This window comes from Hemiscyllium ocellatum, chromosome 3 (genome assembly GCF_020745735.1).
Source record: "Hemiscyllium ocellatum isolate sHemOce1 chromosome 3, sHemOce1.pat.X.cur, whole genome shotgun sequence".
NCBI classification, from domain to species: Eukaryota; Metazoa; Chordata; class Chondrichthyes; order Orectolobiformes; family Hemiscylliidae; genus Hemiscyllium; species Hemiscyllium ocellatum.
Genome location: NC_083403.1, coordinates 78,433,636 through 78,458,707, shown reverse-complemented (window position 1 = coordinate 78,458,707; position 25,072 = coordinate 78,433,636). Strand labels below are relative to the sequence as shown.

Genomic DNA, 25,072 nt, shown 5'->3' with positions numbered 1-25,072 from the left:
AACATTGACCCCTGTGAAACTCCACTAGTCACCGACTGTCATCCTGAAAAAGATGCTTTTATCCCCATTGTCTGCCTTCTGTCAGAGAGCCAATCCTCTTTCCTGCCAGTGCCTTACCCTAACACCAAGGACTCTTATCTTATTTAGCAGCCTCCTGTGCGGCACTTTGTTAGAGGCCCTCTGGAAATACAAATAGAGTGCATCCATTGGCTCATCTTTGTCTAACTTGTTAAATCCACAAAGAATTGTAACAGATCTGACAGGCATGACCTCCTGTTGATGAAGCCATGCTGCCTATTTTAACCACGCATTTCCAAGTACTCAGCAATCTCATCCATGACAATGGTCTTGAATCTTACTAATGAGCGTGGTGAGGCTATCATGCTATAATTTCCTGTTTTCTGGTCCCCTCTTTTAAACATAGGTGTTATATTAGCCATTTTTCAGTCCTTTTGGACCCTTCCTGACTTCATTCTTTCCTGAAAGATCATCACCAATGCCTCCACAATCTCTGCAGCTACCTCTTTCAGAAGTCTGGGATATAGTCCAACCAATCTGGGTGATCTTTCCACCTTCAAACCTTTCAGCTTACCCTGCACCTTCTCCTTAGTGATGGCCATGATTCTCTCCTCTGTCCCTTGACTCAAGGATTGGTGAAATTGAAATAATCTGAGCATTTTATTTGAAGATTGTGATGCCAAGGCAGACAGGGTTATGGGCCAAGTGCTTAAAAATGGGATTAGACTAGTGTTGTGCATTCTTTGTTTGGATGATAATTTAATTCCCACTTGAATGCCTTGATTAAACTGCTTCCACCACACTCTCAGGCACTGCATTCCAGATCCCAACCACTTGCTATGCAGAAGATTTTTCCAATGTCTGAATTGTTTCTTTTAACAATTATCTTAAGTCTGTGTGCTCTGATTTTCAATCTTTCCACTAGTGGAGACAGTTTCTTCATGCCTACACCGTCCAGCCTCCCCATCATTTTGCACAGCTCCATTAACCATCTGCTCCACCTTCTTTTCTCCAAAGAGTATTGTCCTAATTTATGTAATCTGTCTGCAATCCTTTTATGTCATTGGAATTCCTTATCCTTGGAACCATTCTCATGAATCCAGCCTGGGTCGGATTTTGCTCCTTGATTGTTTTGGATTGAGCTAGGTGTGGTCAGCAGTATTCCATTCCATGGTAGTCAGTTTCTTTTCATTGCTGGTTTGCAATGTGGAGTGATGCGAATGGCTTAGGTTCAAGTCCTGTACTGTCAGAGGTTACCATAAAGGACTATTCTTGTCAATCACCACCATCCTGAAACGACGGTGGCCACTTTTATTCCATTGTACTCCTGACTCATCCCGTGTAGATGGTGGGTGGGTTTTGTAGAATCAGGTGGTGTCAGTATTTATGTAGCTACTCTAGTTAAATTTCTGGTCAATGATACCTCCAGGATGTTGAATGTTAAGCTACTAGGAGATTCTCCCTTGTTGGAGATGGTTAATACCTGGCAACTCTGTTTAGGTTTGGAATTCTATTTGCTTTGTTGAATGCAACTCCAGCTTAGTCAGGCTTACTAAATGTCAAACCCCTAGTAAAACTCCTCAATCCCTTTGTACTTTCATTCACAGGTACCGGTAGTTCTTCTATAATGCAATGGCTGTGTTGTTGTGCAACCCCGCATTATAGAGAAACCGCTTAAAGTGTTGGTGATGTAATTGCGTTGCAGCCAACACGTTTTAAAAGTTTGTGCTTCAGAAACAATGTCCCCAATTTGTCAATCACATTAGTGAATTTGCATTAATGAAATAAGCATTTTAGCAGAATGACCTGTATGTTAAAAACATAAAGCTATATACTTTGTCAATTATTTTCCTCAGTTCACAGTTCCCTTCTCCATATTAAATGCAGTATACAATTATTTTGTCTAATTAAGTGTCTTTAATTCAGTTTAGCTTTCTAAGCTGTTCAGAATCAATTGCTCATGTTTGGTGTCTTTGTAAAGTTAACTATTTAATATTGATGGAACTTTGGTTATGCCTTTCCATAGTTTACTTGTGATTTTAACATATTGGAAAAATATAGGCATATTAGATCTGTCAATAACCTTCCTCTTCTGTTTTATTAAGTTTTAAGTCAATCCAAACTAAATGGATTGCATTCTTTAGCATGGTATTATAGCAAGACTCCTGCTGATGTTTGCCCTAGCTTTGTGTACAATAATGGCTTTGTGTACAAATGGCTGACTATTTGTGCTACCTCACAAATAGTCCTTTAGGTGCTGGATTAAATATTCATTTATCACTGGTGAGTTAGTTGCTTGGAACCTGTATAACCTTTCCAGGGTTTCCATTCTATTTATTTCTGCTTAGGTTATCACTGCCATTTAATCTGGCACATTTTGCTGATGCTAAATCAAGGCATACACTACCTGTGCTGACTTTGCTGAGTTACGAATTACTGATCCACCATATTGCTCTGAGTCCTAATTCTGTATTCACAGTACATATCAGCTTGTTTTTATTTTAAATAAGTATTCAACAGTGTCACTGTTGGAATTGAAAGTTCAGATTAAGCCAAGTTTATTTTTGTTGTATGAGCGCTTTTGAGTGTTACAATACGGATTTCAGAAGTTACACTGAATCTCATCAGTGAAGACCGCTGTTACTGAAACACTCTTCCCAAAGGACAGATGGAGCAAATTTACAAATTACTTTTTCATGCTTACCTGATAATTAAAGCAAAAGATTGAGGCAAAGGTATGAAGTGTATTTGCATCACAAATATTGCAATGAATCTAGTAATAATACTGCAACTGTTTTTTGCTATGGTGTATTTATTTTCAAATGTATGAAGCCACATGAATTTGGAAATTCGTGTTATAATGTGATAGCATATTTATTTACATTCACGTTTTAGCAGTTTAGCAGATATCACCATTAAAGCTTATTACAAATACTTACTTATTCAGCGATTGGAGATATATTTGTGCTTGGGGCATTTAAGCAGCTGATGGCAAGCCTGTCTTTTTAGTGCAGTATGAGTAGACACAAAGCATGAGTTGATAACTAAAAGTAGTTTTTTAAAAAAGGGTCTTGGCTATTACTGTTAATTGATGAGTTTGATACTGTATAATTTTTCTTTGATACTGTATAACAATCTTTTGTTTCTTTATACAATACAATATTTTGAATAAAGCTGAAACATTAATGGGAGCCCTAATGTACAGTTTCCTTTTACAAATAGCACAGCCATGGCATTCTGCATCATTTAGATATTTATGCCTGACATGCCAGCAAAGATTGCTGGCAAAAGAATCATAGGTCATAAGAGGGAAAATGATTTTTACATAGCAAGTTGTTAGCATCTGGATTTCCCTCGCTGAGGCCATGGTGGAGAGAAATTCAGTTATTGTTTCCAAATGGGATTTGGATAATTATCTAAAAGCAGAAAATACGATTGACAAGCCTTTAATGAGCAGGCCAGGGAGTGAGCCTCGTTAAATAGCTCTTAGAGCTGGCAAGATGGAGCGAATGGCCTCTTCCTGTACTATAATGTAACCATTCCATAATTAGTTTTATACATTATAATTTGATTAATTTAATAAGTAAAGCTGATGTGACAAAACTAACAAAGTAGGCATCGGCAACAAGAAGGATTATTATTCAATAAAGTCTGGAAGGATGCTTGAAACCTAATGGAAGTAGAGAAGAGATGATGAATAATTTAAGTGCTAATTGGTGAGAACTCCATTTATAAAAATAGCAAGCACAGCTATTGGGGTCTGTACTGTATGAGCTAGAAATTAAATTCTGGCTGGAGGTGTACATGACTGGACTCTGTTCATATTGGTAGCAGAAGATGGTGAGCTGTTTGTAAGTCAAGAATTGAAAACTAAGCAGTCTTCTAAACCAAGAGTAATTTCGAGAAAACTGTAAAAAAGATATCTGAATCTTAATGTAAAGTAGCGAGGCATGATTACACTTTTGTGCTTTCTGAAAATGAATCTTTTAAGGTAACCATGTGGCTGATGGTTACTGCCTTGACCAAGTTTTTTTTTGGAGTTGGAGCTTGACCATTTGAACACACGTGAAGGTTTGGGTATAATAACTGAAATGGAAAAATTGTCAAAAAGATGATTTATGAACTGCTTATGAAGTATGGTCAATTTTTGACAAATTTGGATTGAATGAAGGTTAAATAGAAAATTACATGATGAAAACCAGTAAGATATATATAAGACTCCAGAAATTCCAGCTAGAAATTCTTCCAGCTGTGCTGGCACTTAATTTATTAAAACAGTGCAGAAGTATCAAATACAGATGCATTTCTAGTTTTGATGGGAGTTAATTTTGGAGATAAACATACACTGCTTGAGCAAATGTTGGAACATTAAAAAATTATTTGGAAAACACTCAGTCATGGATCATACAACATAGAAACAGACCCTTCGGTCCAATTCATCCGTGTCGGCTAGAAATCCCAATCTGACCTAGTTCCATTTGCCAGCATTTGGCCAAACCCTTCTCAACTCTTCCTATTCATAAATGCACCTATGTGCCATTTAAATATTGTAATAGTACCTGCCTCCACTACTTCCTCTGGCAGCTCGTTCCATACATGCACCATCCTCTGTGTGAAAAAGTTATCCCTTAGGTTCTTTCTAAATCTTTTCCTTCTCACCTAAAGCTTATGCCTTCTAGTTTTCATGGTGCAATTAGGATAATCAATTAAAAGACAGAAAATGGAGGACACAATGATGCGATACCCTCTAGATCCAGGTCACAGGAGACAGTATAAAATAACTTTAGAAGAATTGAGAACAGACAATCTCCATGGTGGAGAGAAATTCAGTTTTGACAACCTTGAAGAGCAAAAAAAAATTTGAGACTTAGCATAAAAGATTAAATGGGCAGCACGATGGCACAGTGGTTAGCACTGCTGCCTCACAGCTCAAGAGACCTGGGTTCAATTCCCGACTCGGGCGACTGACTGTGTGGAGTTTGCATGTTCTCCCCATGTCTGCGTGGGTTTTCTCTGGGTGCTCCGGTTTCCTCGCACAGTCCAAAGATGTGCAGGTCAGGTGAATTGGCCATGTTAAATTGCCCGTAGTGTTAGGTGCAGGAGTAAATGTAAGGAATGGTTCTGGGTGGATTGCGCTTCGGTGGGTCGGTGTGGACTTGTTGTGCCGAAGGGCCTGTTTCCACACTGAAAGGAATCTAATCTAATCTAAAAATGTCCAGGCTCTGGTCAGTTAATGTTTAAGATGTGATTTAAAAAATACCATTATGCCATGAATTTTTCAAATCAGTACAACAGAATGTTTGTAACATAACATGAAGCAGAGGATTTGGAGGAAGAAACTGGTGACATGGTTCAAAGAGAGGCATTTGTATTGATTACAAGAAGTTTACCCATTGATGAATATGTTGGTGGCAGAATCCTTCAGTTGTGTGACATTAGACAGGAGGCAGTGACCATATGTGGAATGAACTGACTAAATGCAACTTGGACTCTGAATAATAAGGATTGGAGCAAAGTTAAGGAATTTGAGAGTTCCAGCTTCAGAACCAGGTTGGCACACTAAAATTTTTTTTTAAAAAAGGAGTAGTCAGTCCTTGGAAAATACCTTGAGACAATTATTTTGTTAGTAAGGGTGCAGATTGTTTAATTGCAGATGTAATTGTTAGAGGTAATTGCAAAAATTACAGATGAAATTGGATGTGGAAAATATCAATGCTCGTATTTGGAAAATCAGTGAAATTGCAATTTACACAAATTAGGCACGTATTTATTTAATGGAATATAACCTCTCCACTATTTTAAAACGAATGTGTTCTTGATATCAGTGGTGAGGAACTTAGAAAACAACAAGACAATTGTGTTAATACAGCATAGGCCATTTATCCATCTATCCTACAAAAGGTTAAAAATGTTATCAAAGGATGCATTAAAAAGGGATGTGAATTATAATATGCTTATGCAAGAGATAAGTGATGAGCGTTAGATTTGCAAGAAATATTGAAGAACAGTGTCACGGTCTGATAATTCGACCCTTGGGATTTCAACAGAATGGTGGTATGGGATCTAAAGATGTGGAATAAATTATGGAATCCTTACAATTAGCCCATCGAGTCCACACGGACCCTCTGATGAGCATCCCACCCAGGCCTCCATCCCTGTAACCCTGCATTTTGTTTGGCTATCTCCCTAATATGCATATCCCCAACATGATGTGCAGTTTAGAATGGCCAGTCCACCTAACCCACCCACTTTGGATTGTGGGAGAAAACTGGAGCACCTGGAGGAAATCCACACAGACACAGGAAGAATATCCGCACAGCCGAGTTGCCAGAGGATAGAATTGGACACAGGTCCATGGCACTGTGAGGCAGCAGTGCTAACCATTGAGCCACCATGCTGTCCCAAAAGAAGAAAAATTTTCATTTTGTATATAGTTTATATGGATTTACGGAGTCAAACAATATAGTAAAGTTAATGTTTCATATGACCATTGCTGGAGCCTTTAATCTTCGTTTGAATCACAAGATTTGTTTTGAATGATTCCCTCTGGTTTGTCATAAGACTGAGGCCTAACTGTCAGCTTTACGGAGCAGCCTCTCACACCCTCTTCCTCCAACTGACCTCTTTCCATGCCTGAAACTTCACCTTCCAGCATCTTTTCATGCCTGAATCTCTGACCTGCAACCTTTTCCCATACCAGACTCTAACTCACCACTTCTCTCTCCTAACCTGCACTCCTTTTGAAATTCTGGTCTAATTCAAATCTACAGTTCTAATATTGTGTCCCCTGTGGTGCAGAATTGTTGAGCTGGGGCTGTTTGAATCCTGATTTTTTTTTTAACTGACTGCATCTCACTTGTTGTTTATATACATAATCTTTGCTCAAGCAGAGATTCAAGAATGGCAGCAATTTAAAAATGCATAGATCTTGAATGAATTGTAGGTTCAAGAGATAAGAAGGGTCAGAGTGAGGTCAGAAGCTGGAGGTTCAGAGAGTAAGTTGGAATGTAAAAGGGGATATCAATTTTCAGCAACCATGAAAGTCAGTGTGGAAGGTTTGGGAAACAGGATTAATTGTGAGCGGGGGAGGCATTGTAATTAGAAGTTACATTTTTCTTTTCAAGAAGACAGGTATCAAAGCCATTTCATTTATCAGTAGAAGGAATTCGGAAGTAGATTGGCAAGGGGATTGGAATCTAAGATGGAGCTCAGATTCAAGAGAAAAATGTTGAACTCACAAAAATGATGATGAATTCAATGCACAAATTGAGGAAAATCGATATGATTTAATTGCCTTCACAGAGAAGGGGCTACTGGGTGACCGAGATTGGAAACTATATCTGAATGGATGATGATTTGTTTGGAGACGTGTGAAAAGGAATGCAATGTGGGCAGTTCTCCTAAGAAGAGATGATCTTAGTTTATTTGCAAGGGAGAATCTTCTATCTAAAGATCAAAATGTAGGGTGTTTTTCTTTTCCCAGCAAGTTAAAGGCATGGATAATGGTTTCAATGTCCAGATGAGAATCTTGCTTGTAAGTGGTGAGAGCCTGATTTTCAAACATCGACGCTTTATTATGTAATGCTGCCTCATTTATATCCAGGATGCTATTTTTCCAAGTTCCAGTGAGAAACCAGATGGTGAAAGTCAGAGTGGTTATCTGACAGCTGCAGCTCACTGGTGTTTTCTCCAGGCCGCCAAGTTGTCCAACGTTCCCCAGTATCATAGATCATGTTGGATGACAACACTCCCTGAACCCTCCATTCCGAGAAGTCACTATCCACAATGCATGAGCATACCACGTCATCATGATATATCTGAGATTTTGGAGCTCAAAGCTTGCACTCCCACCCAGACTTGCATTCTCAGTAAACTTGGATTGTTAGGAGAATAAAACAAAGAACTGCAGCTGCTGGAAATCTGAAACAAAAACAGAAAGTGCTGGAGAAACTCAGAAGGTCAGGAACATCTGTGGAGACAAAAACAGAGTTAATGTTTCGAGCCCAGTGGCCCTTTTATCAGAACTGTTAGATAGTCTAAATCATCGATTTAGATTGTAAATAGCTGAGGCCACCAAAGTTGATCTTTGTAGCAATCCACTAATAGGCTGCTAACTTGAAATGCCAAGTTTATCCCCAGTATCTGCCATTGGACATTAAACATTTGCGTCCAGACTTGATTGAGCAGACCCAATTGGCCAAATGCCCTCTTTCTGCTCCTTTGTCTTGTGACTTTGTGCCCTGCCAGTTATCCAGTAATGAGCCATAAATAATTTGAAAGGACGCGTAAAATTAATTGTCTCCTACCAGTCCGCCAGGGACGTGCAAGTTCTGGACCACCTCCAGCACCAAATCCAAGCCACCTGACGACTGGAGGAAGTACACCTCATCTTTCATCTTGGGTCCCTCAAAGCACTCAGTATCAACATCGACTTCACCAGTTTCCTTATCTCCACTCCCCCACCTCGTCCCAGATCAAAACCTCCAACTTGGCACTGCCCTCTTGACCTGTCCTACCTGTCCATCTTCCTCCCCCCCCCCCCCGCCCCCATCTGCTCCACCCTCTCCTCCAACCTATCATTATCACACATCACCTGCATCTACCTAGTGCCTTCCCATCTAAGCATCTCACTCACTCCTGATTGAAGGGCCTATGCCCGGAACATCAACTCTCCTGCTCCTCGGATGCTGCCTGACCTGTTGTGCTTTTCCAGCGCCACACTGTTGATGGTTATCATTATCTGTCAATTTACCTTGAAAATTAGTCTTTAGTATTCTCAAGACTTAGCAATGCTATGTTGACTTTTAAAAGTTCATTATTTTTCTGTTTTTTTGTAAATAGGATTCTGAAGGAGTGGATATTATGTTGGGCATATGTGCAAATGGGCTGCTCATCTATAAGGATCGTCTCCGAATTAACCGTTTTGCTTGGCCAAAAATTCTTAAAATTTCCTATAAACGAAGCAATTTTTATATTAAAATTCGACCTGGAGAGGTAAGATGTTGTCCAAACATCATTTTATATATATTTAGAGTTAGCTTTAACTTATTTAAAACTAACGATGCAAATTAAAAGCAGATTAAAAATTTATGTTCTATGCTAATAAGCTTTAGCATTTGTGTACCCTGATTTTAAAAACAAAAACTTCATAAAATGTTTGAAATGCTCAGGCAACTGACAAAAGAAAAGTGGTTGGCAAAATGACCACTTGATCTCTGGTTTTCCCATTATTAGAGGAGACTACCCTACAGCAGAGAATAAGATGTATTAGAGTACAAGAAAAGCCTGTCACTTCCATCTCATCCAGACTTGGAATGTGTCAAAGTGTTGTAGATCCTGCTACTGCATAGGAAATTGGACGGAAGAAGAGTAGACAAAGGTATTATAGAGGCATTCCTAATGAGGTATAGAGATATTAGTTGTAGCTGGTTATTTGCAAAATACGAAGGAGTTACGGAAGATGGGTTCAAGAGAGGATTCTGATGTAATTGAGTCAGATGGGATGGACTAAGAACAGAGGCTAAGATTTGAAAGTCAAGGGTCCTCTTGACTACTGTGGATGACAAGTTTTTAGGGAAACTGACATCTCAGGAAATGTTGTGATGTAAATGTATCAAAGAGGAATGGAACTTTGTGAAAACGCAGTGGAAAAAAGCTTAATCCAAATAGTTCTAAAAGCAGATTTGTAAGGAAAGCCCTTTTCTTGACAGAAAAGCAGTAAAGTCCAGAGAGAGAGAGTCAGAGATGGCCTGAAGGATGGAGGAAAATTAGAAATATAGTAAATTAAGCTATCTGAATCAAAGTGAGAGCACAAAGTTGGATGTAAATAATTGTACTTCAAGAAAGCTTTGTAAGGTCCAGAGTAGATTCTGGAGACAATTTGGCTGGAAGTGGCTTGATAGTTGGTGGGAGCTCAGTTAGTTTTTGAGATGAGTTATGCTTATTTTGGAATTTGATGGAATCTGAGAAATGGAAGCCATTTGCAATGTCAGCTAGCATGTAAATTTGAAAGGAGATTTCAGTGGAAGTGAAGTTTAAAGTAACAGGAAATGTATTTGAAACAAAATATTGTGGATGCTGGAACTTTGAAATGAAAATGTTGGAGTCAGTCTAATTTAAGCAGCATTTGTGAACACCATTGCTGAGGTTGCATCACCAGGCAGAGAATGCCTCAATAGTAGCGCTTCCTTGGTACAAATCACTGCTTGGAGGACCAGACCCATGCAAGCAGGATCTGACAGTTGGGTGGTGCACCTGCAGCACTGTTGCTGTGGGATGGCCATTACCACTATGTGGCACCCCTTATCTGGTTTGGAGTATGCCTTAATGCTGGGTCTAAAATAAACAAAAACAGAAATTGCTGGAGAAACTCAGATATGGCAGCATCCATGAAGAGAAAATGGTTAACTTTTCGAGTCCAGTGACTCTCCTTCAGACCTGAAAACAGCTAAGAAAAGATAATACTTATGCTGGTAACAGGGATTGGAGGATGGGAGACGGAATGAGCAGGTAAGTGGAGAGGGAGCCCAGAGAGAGAGAAATACAGGACAAGAAGACAAGGGGATTGGTGAATGTAAGTCCAGGATGAAGAGAAGCTAAGTAGATGATAATGGGACTATGTGCTGTTGGAAATGGGTTGGCTATTCTGAAAGCAACCCATTTTCATAAAGAGTCACTGGACTCAAACTGTTAACTCTATTTTCTTTTCACAGATGCTTCTGAGTTTCTCTTGCAATTTCTGATTTTTTTTTGTTTCAGATCTCCTGTATCTGCAGGTCTTTGTTTTGTTAAACTCTGGGTCTGTATTGTCTTGATAGGTTTGAGTGAATCAGATTCTTCAGTCATTTGATTTGAGTGCTTCAGCATGCCAACTTTACAGTCTTCCCACTATAGCACCTGGTTATGTCTTACATGAGTCCAGTAGCCTGATTTTAAACGCTCGTGACAAATTAGAACACGACCTTGTCGCAATAAAGAGTAAAATTCTTGTGGCAAATTGTCAATTTAAGTATTGACCTATGCATAACTGCATCATCATCAGAGTGAGCAATCACATGTATGTGTTATTTGTGTCACGACCGATATTGAAAACTGCTGAACTGTTCATTGTATAATCTTGCCTATTTAATTCCATCAACCTACCTCTTAAACAATAATTGAAATACTGCAGTAGGAAAATTCATATTGAATGTCTCCAGCATCCTGCAAAGACAGATCTTCTCAGCTGGCATCTCTCATGCAGTCTCATTAATCCCAGCCAATAGGAGCTGATGTGTATCCACACTGCCTGGTCCAATCTAAATTTCGCCACGATTAACACCAACAGAGATTTTTGGCTTCTTTACCTGGAAATACAGAGATTAGCTTGATGGTAGAGGAGCTATTCGAATGTAAACACAAGATTTTCACATACTGAAAGCATCACTACATTGCAACAGAAAAGTAAACGTATCAACAGTACAACAAACAACTGGATCGCTTGTGAACAAATGGTGGGTGGAAAAAGTACAGGCAATCAATCCACTTGTGGTCAACCGTGATATGCATGTAACTGTCTACACCCCAAATATTCAAGGGATGCACCTTGCTAAGGACAAAGGACAGGGGCATTCTCTGTCCTTTGGATGAACGTTTCTAAGAACATCCCCAACTGAGATTTGTTCTTGACCCGAGCATCCTTCAACCCATTCCCAAATTATCCAGTTTGACCATACTGCAATGAGTTTGAACTTAGATTCTGTACTCGAGCAGTATACTGATGGGCTGGAAACTCTGCGGAACCCCTGGGACTGCATACCTGGCAAAGATATGTCCTTATTGTTTGGCAGAGCAGGCTTGAGGGACCAAATAGCCTATCCATGCTTCGAATTGATATGTCCATGTCCCAACACTATCCAGGCTTGAATAAAAGTTCATTGATCAGTTGAAAAGCAACAAGGCTTATGGAGTAGATAAATCTATTGAATGTCAGAATCACAGTTGATTGTAAGAGCTCCCCATCCCTCACCTGGGAAGAGGAGCTCATGATGTGAAATCTTGAGTTACTGTAATCATGTTCATCTCCAAGAAATGAGTTAAATCTGCTGTAAAAACGTAGGAGTCTCCCTGATTTTTTTTTTCAATAGAGCAGCATTGCAAGAATCCTCCAAAATTCCAAACCCAGAAACCAATAATGACCATTTTACATAATGTTTTGATCTCATGAAAGCCTTGGACTCTAAGTGATTTCCTCAAATTTGTTTGTACTCAAACATTTGTCACCATCCTTTGATTATTAATTTTTGGCATGCAAATCTGACCCTTACTAACTGGACCATTTCAATTTTCAAATGCAGCTGTGTCATTAATACAACATTTTTTTTCATTCTGCGTCACTATAATTCAACACTGTTCTTCCAGCAAGTTCCCCGTAGAAATCATCAGGATGGATATGAAATTATTCAATCGTTTTTGCCTCTATTCCAAAACTAAATCACTTCACTCTCCGTCATCAGACTTCAGTACACAGATAATGCTTCTGTGTATGTCGTAAACTCCATGTTATTATTATTGCTTCTTTCACTGAGGCATTAAAGGGGATGGACCTTAATTTAAACATCTGGATAACTAAGATCCTTTTGAACTCACTCCTGGAGCATAACATTACTCTCTTCTTTGATTAAGATCCAAAGTGAAAAAGTGAACTACTTTGCACACTTGCTAAATAATTCTCAGTATGAAGAAATTATAATGACAACCAATTTAGGACTGTTAGACTTAGAATGGAGTGCCTTTGTATACTGTGAGCTACCTATATAAATATAGAAGACTCAGCATCTTTGTGGCTGCAAAGAACAGTATGTTTATATTTTCTGTTTCCACTCCACATTCAGTTACATTACATGTTGTAAGTGTCTGCAGAATGCACATGGTTAGCCATCTCTGAGTGCATAGAACTAGAGTGGAACCAAGATATCCTTGGTCCTGAAGGACTGCTCAAGTTATCCTGTTTTACATTTAAAAAAGTTGAAATTTAATTGCTTTTGTTCTTATGTTTTATCGTCATAGAAAAAAAGTGTGTTTCTTTTGTGGGTCCGCAAAGAGTTTTTTTTTCAAAGAAGCTTTTATAAAATGTAGAAAATACAGCGCAGTACAGGCCCTTTGGCCCTCGATGTTGCGCCGACCCAAGCCCACCTAATCTACACTAGCCCACTTTCCTCCATATGCCTATCCAATGCCCGTTTAAATGCCCATAAAGAGGGAGAGTCCACCACTGCTACTGGCAGGGCATTCCATGAACTCACGACTTGCTGAGTAAAGAATCTACCCCTAACATCATCCTATACCTACCTCCCCTTAATTTAAAGCTATGCCCCCTCGTAATAGCTAACTCCATACGTGGAAAAAGGTTCTCATTGTCAACCCTATCTAAACCCCTAATCATCTTGTACACCTCTATCAAGTCAGCCCTAAACCTTCTTTTCTCCAATGAAAACAGCCCCAAGTGCCTCAGCCTTTCCTCATACGATCTTCCTACCATAGCAGGCAAAATCCTGGTAAACCTCCTCTGCACCCGTTTCAGTGCCTCCACATCCTTCCTATAGTATGGCGACCAAAACTGCACACAATACTCCAGATGCGGCCGCACCAGAGTCTTATACAACTGCAACATGACCTCAGGACTCAGGAACTCAATTCCTCTACCAATAAAAGCCAGTACACCATATGCCTTCTTCGCAGCACTATTTACCTGGGTGGCAACTTTCAGAGATCTGTGTACATGGACACCAAGAACCCTCTGCTCATCCACACTACCAAGTATCTGACCATTAGCCCAGTACTCCATCTTCTTGTTACTCTTGCCAAAGTGAATCACTTCACACTTACCTACATTGAACTCCATTTGCCATCTTTCTGCCCAGCTCTGCAGCTTATCCATATCCCGCTGTAACCTGCCACATCCTTCATCACTGTCAACAACTCCATCGACTTTTGTATCATCCGCAAACTTGCTCACCCAACCTTCTAGCTCCTCCTCCCAGTCATTTATAAAAATGACAAACAGCAATGGTCCCAAAACAGATCCTTGCGGAACACCGCTAGTAACTGCACTCCAAGATGAACATTTACAATCAATTACTACCCTCTGTCTTCTTCCAGCCAGCCAATTCCTAATCCAAACCTCTAACACACCCTCAATGCCATACCTCCGTATTTTTTGCAGTAGCCTACCATGGGGAACCTTATCAAACGCCTTACTAAAATCCATATAACCACATCTACCGCTTTACCCTCGTCCACCTCCTTAGTCACCTTCTCAAAGAATTCAGTAAGGTTTGTGAGGCACGACCTGCCCTTCACAAAACCATGCTGACTATCCTTGATCACATTCTTCCTATTCAGATGTTCATAAATCCTATCCCTTGCAATTCACTCTAAGACTTTGCCCACAACAGAAGTGAGACTCACCGGCCTATAGTTACTAGGGTTATCCCTACTCCCCTTCTTGAACAAGGGAACCACATTTGCTATCCTCCAGTTTTCTGGCACTATTCCTGTAGACAATGAGTACATAAAAATTAAGGCCAATGGCTCTGCAATCTCCTCCCTTGCTCCCCAGAGAATCCTAGGATAAATGCCACCAGGCCCAGGGGACTTATCTATTTTCACCCTTTCCAGAATTTCCAACACCTCTTCCCTACATACCTCAAAGCCATCCATTCTCATTAATTGTGACTCAATATTCACATCGGCAACAATGTCCTGTTCCTGAGTGAATACTGACGAAAAGTATTCATTCAGTGTCTCTCCAATCTCTTCAGCCTCCACGCACAACTTCCCACTACTATCCTTGACTGGACCTATTCCTACCCTAGTCATTCTTTTATTCCTGACATACCTGTAGAAAGCCTTTGAGTTTTCCCTAATCCTACCAACCAAGGACTCTTCATGTCCCCTCCTTGCTGCTCTTAGCTCTCTCTTTAGGTAGTTCCTGGCTACCTTCGAACTCTCAATCGCCCCAATTGAACCTTCACGTCTCATCTTTACATAGGCTGCTCTCTTCCCTTTAACAAGGGATTCCAATTCCTTATTAAACCACGGCACCCTCACACGACCCTTTCCTCCCTGCCTAACAAGTACATACTTATCAAGGACACTCGGTAGCTGCTCCTTGAACAAGCTCCACATATCGTTTGTGCCCTTCCCTTGAAGCCTACTTTTCCAAGCCACGCATTCTAAGTCATGCCTCACTGCATCATAATTTCCCTGTCCCCAGCTATAACTCTTGCCCTGCAGTGCACACTTATCTCTCTCCATCACTAGAGTAAAAGTCACCGAATCGTGGTCAATGTCCCCAAAGTGCTCATCTACCTCCAATTCTAACACCTGGCCTGGTTCATTACCCAGAACCAAATCCAGTATGGCCTCACCTCTTGTTGGCCTGTCTACATATTGTGTCAGGAAACCCTCCTGCACACATTGGACAAACACCGACCCATCTAACGTACTCGAGCTATAGCTTTCCCAGTCAATATCTGGAAAGTTAAAGTCCCTCATAACAACCACCCAATTACTTTCACTCTTCTCCTGAATCATCCTCGCAATCCTTCTACGTCTCCAGGACTATTAGGAGCCCTGTAGAAAACTCCTAACAGGGTGACCTCACCTTTCCTATTTCTAACCTCAGCCCAAACTACCTCAGATGGTGAGTCTTCATCCATCGTCCTTTCCACCGCTGTAATACTATTCTTGACAAGCAATGCCACACCTCCCCCGCTTTTACCCCCACCTCTGACCCTACTAAAACATTTAAACCCTGGAATCTGCAACAGCTGTCCCTGTTCTACCCATGTCTCCGTAATAGTCACAACATCGAAATCTCAGGTTCCAACCCATGCTGCAAGTTCACCTACCTTATTTCGTATACTTCTCGCATTGAAGTATACACACTTCAAGCCACCTTCCTGTTTACAGGCACCCTCCTTCAAGATTGATGCCATGTTCCTAACCTCCCTACACTCAAGGTCCTGCACCCTAAAGCTACAGTCCAGGTTCCCATGCCCCTGCAGAGTTAGTTTAAACCCCCCCCCCCACCCAAAGAGCACTAGCAAACCTCCCCCCAAGGATACTGGTGCCCCTCAGGTTCAGATGTAGACCATCCTGTTTATAGAGGTCCCAGTTATCCAGATACCGGAATACTTCCCTCCTACACCATCCCTGTAGCCACGCATTTAACTGTTCTCTCTCCCTATTCCTCGACTCTCTATTACATGGCACGGGTAACAAGCCAGAGACAACAACTCTGTTTGTTCTAACTCTGAGCTTCCAACCTAGCTCCCTGAAAGCCTGCCTAACATCCTTATCCGAGTAAAAGTCTTGCAAGGATGCCCCTACTGCGAATCCTCTTGCAAGGATGCCTTCCTTGAAGAAGCTCTCTTCCTCCCTCTACAAAGATGAAGGGTTTTTGCCCGAAACGTCGAACTTCCTGTTTCTTGGATGCTGCCTGACCTGCTGCGCTTTAACCAGCAACACATTTTCAGCTAACATCCTTATCCCTCTTCCTACCTATGTCGTTGGTGCCAATGTGGACCACGACTTCGGGCTGCTCCCCCTCCCCCTTAAGGACCCGGAAAACACGATCAGAGATGTTACGTACCCTTGCACCTGGGAGGCAACATACCAATCGGGAGTCTCTCTTGCCCCCGCAAAACCGCCTATCTGTGCCCCGAACTATCGAGTCCCCATTAACTATTGCTGAGCTCTTCTCCACCCTTCCCTTCTGAGCAACGGGGACAGGTTTGGTGCCAGAGGCCTGAACCCCATTGCTTACCCCGATAAGTCGTCCCCCCCCCACAAGTATCCAAAACGGTATACTTGTTCTTGAGGGGAACGACCGCAAGGGGTCCCTGCACTGGCTGCTTCCTCCCAGTCCCCCTCACTGTCACCCCTCTGTCTGCAATCTTTGGAGTTACTACTTCCCTAAAGCTCCGATCTATGACCCCCTCTGCCTCCCAAATGATCCTAAGTTCATCCAACTCCAGCTCCATGTTGAAACAAAAGTGCAAAATATTATTTCTTGGAGAAGCAAATGCTTATTTTGTTGGGAGTCCCCTTTTAAAGTTGGAAATTTTTAATTATATTCCTTTCTAGACAGAACAGTTTGAAAGTACTATTGGTTTCAAGTTGCCTAATCACCGAGCAGCAAAGCGATTGTGGAAGGTTTGTGTGGAGCATCATACTTTCTTCAGGTAAGGCTGTTCTGTATTTGTCGGATCAGCCAAAGTAATGAATGGTAATCTTTAGCAATTCAAATGTAGGCAGTCCTAACAAAATGGTATTTACGATAGTAATAGAAAACAATCCTTTATTAATGAGTGCACAAGTGTTCCCTTTGCTTTCATTTTTTTCTGTCTTTTTACAATTTCCAGAAAACATCTTTATCCATGATCCTTTTAAAAATTGCTTTATACATAAATCTATACTATAAAGAAGGAAAAATAGTTGCATATTTTTAAAATGAAGTACTCCCTACAACAAATTCATGTCTGATATGGATAGTTTCTCAATGAAATGAATTGCATTTATGTTTGTACTCAAAATGCAGTACAGTGTAAAAGCTTCCCCATGACATTCCTTGTTAAATTCCTTTAATTTAGAGGATTTCAGAACATTTTTCTTAGTAGTTGCTTCTTAAATTTGAACCAATGCATGAAAGTGTTGTAATATTATATAAATATTGCAAAGCAGTTAATTCTGAAATACATGAAATCCTTTTTTTTTCAGGCTGCTATCCCCTGAACAAACTCCAAAAAGTAAATTCTTGACTTTAGGCTCAAAGTTTCGTTATAGTGGCCGCACACAGGCTCAAACACGGGAGGCCAGTACACTCATAGATAGACCTGCACCTTATTTTGAGCGTACTTCAAGTAAGCGACTGTCCAGAAGTCTTGATGGAGGTAGGTGGCCCGTGAATTTCAATAAACCATCAAACTTTAATCTGTCCTCAGAAGAAACATCTAGAGAAATCACTTTCTCTTAAGTAATCACTAACAAACCTTTTGCTAAAAAAGAGAATTTTAGATTTAAATGTCTGCTATTCTCAGTTCTTTTTTGCTCCAGAACGTGTGCAGTTCAGTGGTCCACCAGGCCATAAATGGATATTACTTTGTATTAAACTGACCTGTAGAAAACTGTCCCTATAATCTCTATTGATGGAGTGTGCAACAATACCTGGACAATTATTTTTCAGCCTGTGAGATTTATGGCATTGTTCTGACTTGATTTTGACTCCAGTTCTTTGTCTGGCAATAACTTCTTTCCTGGACACACACAATGCAAAACAGAAATTGGGTGGAGAGATATGTCCATTTTCTTCCCTGTGCTATATCAACTGTTGATGTCACAAATTATTTCCTTTCTCAGCACTGATCTCTCTATTGGATAAGTGTATATTTAACAGATAACCTACAATATTAGTGTGACCTCTGGACTTTTATGTGTGAAGTTAACCATAGTTCACAATAGACCTTGAGTACATCTATCCATTTGAGAGGCAGAATTGATTACTTGTATCTTGATGGACACCACTCCACAAACCTGGGGCAAGGAGGGGAGGCAAACCTCTGTGAATTAATACAAGCAGAATTTGAATTGAATCCACATTGATGGTTACTTGCTGCATCATGTTCTAACTGAACTAATGATTACAAATTTAAGCAAAAAGGTTTCTTTCCTCTAACAGGCCCAGTAGATGGCATTAATGAAGTGGGCCTGTTGCAAGATTCATCTTCTCTAGATGTTCCTCAGAGTTCAACAGCAGAGGTGACTGCCTCCAAAGTTGGTGTCATTAAAGTAGAAGCAACTGATGAAAAGATAGAAGTAAAAGGCAAAACTACTCCTTCAAAAGAATCACAACTAGAAATGCCAATGGAAATGAAGGTATTGTAGATTTTTATTAGAAATTATAGGCATCAAGTTTTTGAGTTAGTGCACAATAGTAACTAATATTGTACCATGCAAGTGATACATGACTTATTTTTCCCACTCACTTCAAGTATCAGATGAGTATTTCTGGGAAAAGGGTAGGAATAATTGCAGCTGAAAATGTGTTGCTGGAAAAGCGCAGCAGGTCAGGCCGCATCCAAGGAGCAGGAGAATCGACGTTTCGGGCATGAGCCCTTCTTCAGGAATGAGGAAAGTGTGTCCAGCAGGCTAAGATAAAAGGTAGGGAGGAGGGACTTGGGGGAGGGACGTTGGAAATGTGATAGGTGGAAGGAAGTCAAGGTGAGGGTGATAGGCAGGAGTGGGGGGGGGGGGGGGCGGAGAGGTCAGGAAGAAGATTGCAAGTTAGGAAGACGGCAGCACCGCCTTCCTAACCTGCAATCTTCTTCCTGACCTCTCCGCGCCCCACCCCCACTCCTGCCTATCACCCTCACCTTGACTTCCTTCCACCTATCACATTTCCAACGTCCCTCCCCCAAGTCCCTCCTCCCTGCCTTTTATCTTAGCCTGCTGGACACACTTTCCTCATTCCTGAAGAAGGGCTCATGCCCGAAACGTCGATTCTCCTGCTCCTTGGATGCGGCCTGACCTGCTGCGCTTTTCCAGCAACACATTTTCAGATCTGATCTCCAGCATCTGCAGTCCTCACTTTTTCCAGGAATAATTGCAGTAAAATCTAGCTGTGTGTAATATATTTTGTGACTAAATCAATACATTATTTGCATTTTCTACAGAGAAAAAAATCAGTGTCTATTTATTGATTCTTGGGGGAGGTTGATGAAAGAGATTGAATACAGTGGGACTGATTAAAAATGTCCTTTAGTTTGGGGGGAAAGGGGAATGGAAGGAAATGTAATATGAGCATTGCCTGTCACCAGTGAGGTACATTTTATTTTCTCTTATTGACCTAGATGAAAGGAAGTGTAATTTCTCTCTTTAAATTATGTGCAGTCACTTATTCTAACAATAAAGGTAGCAAAATTATTTGTGGTTAGGTATATTTACTGAACAAATGAGAGAAAAGATTCAAGGGAGCAGAAAATTAATGAATTCACTGAGATTGAATGTTTCAAAATATTACTGCTTTTAAATTTGTTAAACTATAAAGTAGCTTTTATCAGATATGCTGACTTTTCCAACTCTGCATGTGCATAACTCTGGGATATGTAATTAATTGTCGATGTCAAAATTAATAAGAATAAATGTAAATGTTGAAAAGCAAGGGACTTCCCTGATTCATTGTTGAGATGTATTGGAAAGTTTGGATGCAGCAAAAAAATGCAGGAAATTTGGGCAGTCAGAACACATACTCATGAAGAAACCACAATATTATCTTTCACCATTTTATTTTAATGTCTCACAAATCTTATCAGCTTAACCTTTTGATATTTGTTGATCTTAGGTAATCTGATGTGGTCGCACAGGAATTATGTAAAGCACCAAAATGTTTTGAATTATATTTCAAGTGTCACTATTAGAAGCACTGTATTCTTAATAGCTAAAGTTAACACAAAGGACCATGTCTTATAAAATGTAGCTAGGCTATTTGTAGAAAGAAAACTGCGCAATTTTACTATTGATGAACAATTTTCCCGTGTTTTGCATTTCAAGGCATTTGGGAACAAGCAATTAAAGGCTGATTCAACCAGCAAAGTCCACATCCTTTGAATAAATACAAAGGAAAATGATAAAAGGAGAAAACTGGGTAGTAACCAAGCTGAAGTTTAGTAATCATTATGCAAAAGATGTACGGTGTTTGCTTGTTCTTCCTTGTTGTGTTTTCCCCATCCATCTTGCAAGAGCTAAAGTTGTCTGCATCCATTTGTTTGAATTTGTGGCACATCTGGAGTGACTTTCTGACTAATGTTGTTTCTCTTTTCTTTTTTATTTCCTTCTATTCTCTCTATACTTTCTGCTACATAAACATGTGTCTACTGGGTTTAATTTAGTTCCATGACACACATCCCCCATCTCCTATCTGTTCCAGTTATTCTCCCTCTCTAAGTCTCTTTCCTATTCCTGAGACAGATTTTCTCTCTGATATTTCAGAGGATAGTGCTTTTTCAGCTGGTGAATTAGACAAAGAATGTGTGTTTGAAACTCTTTCTTCCAATCCTAGTCCACATGTAACGATTCCAGAGCACGAAGCAGCATTATTAACTAAGCCTCTTCAACCTGATCCTGTATTGACCACAACTGTTCAATGTAATCATTTTGTACAACAGGATCTGAAGGAAATAGAAATTGGCACTAATCCTGTAAGAAAGACATTGACGTTCGCATTTTTAAATCTTTACAAGTGTTTTCCTCCCAAATTACCTTCGTTGCTTGATGAGGATGGATATATAAGCTTTCCCAGCCTTCCTGATGACTGTTCAGCTTTGATTCCACCAAGCTTTCAAAAGTACATTCCTATTACGTCTCCATCACTCATTCCATCTATCATCATTATGTTTGTGCTGCTTTTGTCTGCATCCCAGTCTGTCCCTTTCTCACTCACCCTTTCCCTTCCTCTTGCTCTGTCTCTCTGCTACCTGGAGCCTAAGGCGACAACATTATATGCCTCTTATGACAATGACCTGAATGAGAAAGCAGAGGAAGAGGAGGTGTGTAAATTTGTCGCTAAATGTGTGGCATTTGAAAATAGATTTTTTTGGGTGGATAGTTTAAAATAAATTAAAAATGATCGTTTTGGCAGAAACCCGGACTGAATATATTGACCAACGTTGAATCTTGACCTACTCGTCTGAACCTCCAGCCTATTCTATCTACTCTAATGATCCCAAATTTCTGTTTTAATCTTGAACTATCTGGACATGCACTTATATTGTAGCATGCTTCTGACAAACTTAGAAACAAAGATGTTCAATCACGCTGCCATGTAATTTGCAGTTAGTTTCCATTTTATTACTCTCAAACTGAACTTGAATAGATGTATTTGAGCTACTAAAATTTCATGATATGTCGTTTTTTTTAAAAAGAATGAAATTTAATACAAAAGCTTTCTTTTCCAAGTACAGTATTTTACTTTCTGAAGAAATGATTTTGCAGCAGCTGCAAGGCAGGTGGCACTATTCCACTTCAAAACAGATAAATTTGTGCTGGTAATCAGGGCTACGTTCGATAAAATTACTTCCCATTGTCCCAAAATCCTTCCTCTCTTCTCCACTCAATTCTGACAATTTGGTTGCTCATTTGAAGCACAGCAACCAACAAAATGGACAAAAATAAGTGTTTAGGATCCCTCTTAGTCCTACTGAAGACATGATAGAGGTGGGAAGATGTTGCATATCTGTATCAAAGCAAAGTGACATCACAAGGAACTGCTTTCAAACATAAATTCCCTTGGTCCTCATTTTCCCAGCAAAAAAAAACATTGAATGTATATATCGTTGTCAAAAAGGAATGCTTTTAACTAATAATTGTAAAAAGGCATTGGGCAAACCACATCTGATGTACTGTATAAAGATTTGGTCTCTGCTTCAGAAGAATATGTTTGTAATTAAAATGGTTCACTGGGCTGACTTCCAGGATGAAGAAGTTGCATTTTGAGGAAAGGTAAACTCATTAGACTTCAGAAGAATAAAAGGTGATCTTAATGTAAGATTCTGAGTAAACTTGACAGCTTAGATACTGAGAGGGTATTTCCCTCAGAACTGGAAAAAGCAGTTTAAAAGTAAGTGATTTTCCCCCTCCTTACGGAAGTGAAGTGAAATTTCTTCTTTTGTAGGGTTTTTCAAGTCTGGTATGTGCTGGCACTTGTTGGTTGTAGGACCTATGTCATAGTCTTCCTATAGGCGGGTAGTAGGCTGTGTTTATGCATGGCTCCAATACCGCAACTAGGTGGAGGACCAGATGTTGACAATTGTAAAGACGCCTTAAAATGCAGGTGCCAGTAAAAGCGATAACACACTTAATTCAGGTGAGGAAAAATGGTAGTTCCCTCTCCAGAAAGATTATTTGATCAATTAATTGCAGTTTGAGGTCTTAACTGTATAAGTCTACCTCTGAGCGTCAGGCTGCACTGCACTTCCCAGGTTGCAACAGGAAGGTTCCCCAACAACAGGAGTGCATTAGGGAGCCAGCCCTGTGTTGGGCATGTCCCTGTGTCCCTGGCCTTCCACCCTGATCCTTCATCACACGAAGCTCTCACCAGAGGGCTGGGAAAACAGTGCATAGCTTCAGATTCCCAAAACTCAAGCATAAAATGATAAACCAATAGAAATAGTATGTTTAAAAAAATCATGCAATTAATTAATGCAAATTTGTAGAGGGCATATGTAAATATCTGAAATTTCTAACTGTTCTAGCCCTGTTAATATAGTACTAAAATTTTGAAAATTTTCAAAGAACAATTGTGGAAAGTTAAAGTGGAGTAGGGCAAAAATATACTGGAAGTACAGACGTAGCTGCAGTATGAGAATTGTGGTTGAGATATTATTTGTTGCATAACGTTGCTTTTTCTCATTGTTTTTTTTTGAAAGCAAAGAAATAATTAATATTTTCTTTTGCAATTTGCTGAATACATTCAGTTGGAGCAACAAGAAGAAAAAATGCAGCTGCAAAAGGTTGATTCAACTTAAATTGCATTTTTTTCCATTTTGGCTATTAGGTTTTAGTGCTCTAAGATGTCATATGGGGTGTTGTGGTATGCGTTCTCCATTCTTTGATTTTTTTTTGTTTTAGTGTCTGCATGTCCCATGTGAGATTTTTATGTTGGAGTTTTCTTTCTCTCAATTTTACAGAATAAATCATTGAGCATAGAAGGAGAAAATATTTATATCAGACATAGCAATTTAATGTTGGAGGTTTGTATAAAATCCAAGTATATAGATGGGCTGATGATTTGCACTGGATGATTCTTTTCACTAGCAGCCTGTTGTAATGGATCTTGCATGTGATGCATGAGAGTGCAAAACAGAATGCGCGCTTCACATCCCAAAGTTGTATTTTTCAAAATCTGTGCTGTGATTGATTTAGCTTGGTATATTAGCATGCAGTATCAACCACATACAAGGTAGAACCAAAAGTATTTTTGCTGCAGTTACTTCAAGATGAATGAGCACATTTACTAACCAGGATCACTGCAGACTAGTAACTGAGCTAACTGATATTCAGATATAATTTTGAGATTTTATTAAGAAATATGTATAATCTGTACTAAAATCAAACAGACCACTGCAGGGTCTCACACTAAGTGTGCAATTACATATGCCTTGCCTCACTGAATATCTAATGTTAAATCTTGAAAGGGACTGTCATTTTCTTTTGTTCTTTTTCTAAAGCTTGTATCATCTTTGTTTTTAGCACAGTTCCTAAAATGTACAGCAAATGAAAGAGACCTAATTCTGTCAATCATGATTCTCTTTTAGGCAAAGATGCATCTGAAATTATTTTTGTCATTGAAATTAATATTTCACATTCCAAATTGCTAATGTGTTTAATGCAACATCTAAGTTGTCTTATTAGTAAATAGGCATCACTAGACAAGTAATATATGGTAATACTTATTTAAGTAAGTTCTAAGCAATTATGGTTTATAAAAACTAAACAAGCCACTTTCCTTCAATCAGTAAGGAACAGATTTTCAGTGAGCCTAGGCATTCCTGTGTATTATTCATTTTTTTGACTTGACTAATTTAGTTCTAATCCATTGTGTCTCATTCTAATTGTGTACATATGCGGAAATTAGGACCTTGATAAGACGCAGGAGGATCTATTGAAACATCAAGCTAGCATTAGCGAGCTAAAACGCAGTTTCATGGAATCCACACCTGAACCGTGTCCAAATGAATGGGAAAATCGACTGACCAAACCCTTATCACTGCAAACAGAAGGGGTATGTGTCAGCAGCAGAATCTGAGGATAAAATTGAAAGCTTAATCCAACATGATGGATGTTTGTGTTTGTGCAGCTTGTAATGCTTTCATACATATTAGAAAACTATTTACAATGCTAGTTTGGATTAGCACCTTTGTGGTTGAGTGTATTAACAAATTATAATGTTGGTAACCTACCAATCATTCCTAATTTATTCTTCCTATTACATAATTGCATTTCCTTATGTTGAAAT

General features: G+C 39.7%; 1 protein-coding gene across 14 annotated transcripts in view; it reads left to right on the top strand.

Moving 5' to 3' along the window:
* Positions 1-25,072, top strand: part of epb41l2 (erythrocyte membrane protein band 4.1 like 2) — a 211,670-nt gene that overhangs the window by 161,001 nt on the left and 25,597 nt on the right. For 9 of the 14 annotated variants that reach the window (XM_060851227.1, XM_060851221.1, XM_060851149.1 and 6 more), the window contains 6 exons: positions 8,860-9,012; positions 17,149-17,246; positions 17,782-17,954; positions 18,740-18,936; positions 23,745-23,807; positions 24,692-24,838. In XM_060851227.1, coding sequence (XP_060707210.1) covers positions 8,860-9,012; positions 17,149-17,246; positions 17,782-17,954; positions 18,740-18,936; positions 23,745-23,807; positions 24,692-24,838 — 831 coding nt within the window. The remainder of the gene's footprint in view (positions 1-8,859; positions 9,013-17,148; positions 17,247-17,781; positions 17,955-18,739; positions 18,937-23,744; positions 23,808-24,691; positions 24,839-25,072) is intronic. The other 5 variants (XM_060851208.1, XM_060851215.1, XM_060851247.1 and 2 more) reach the window with 3 other exon arrangements.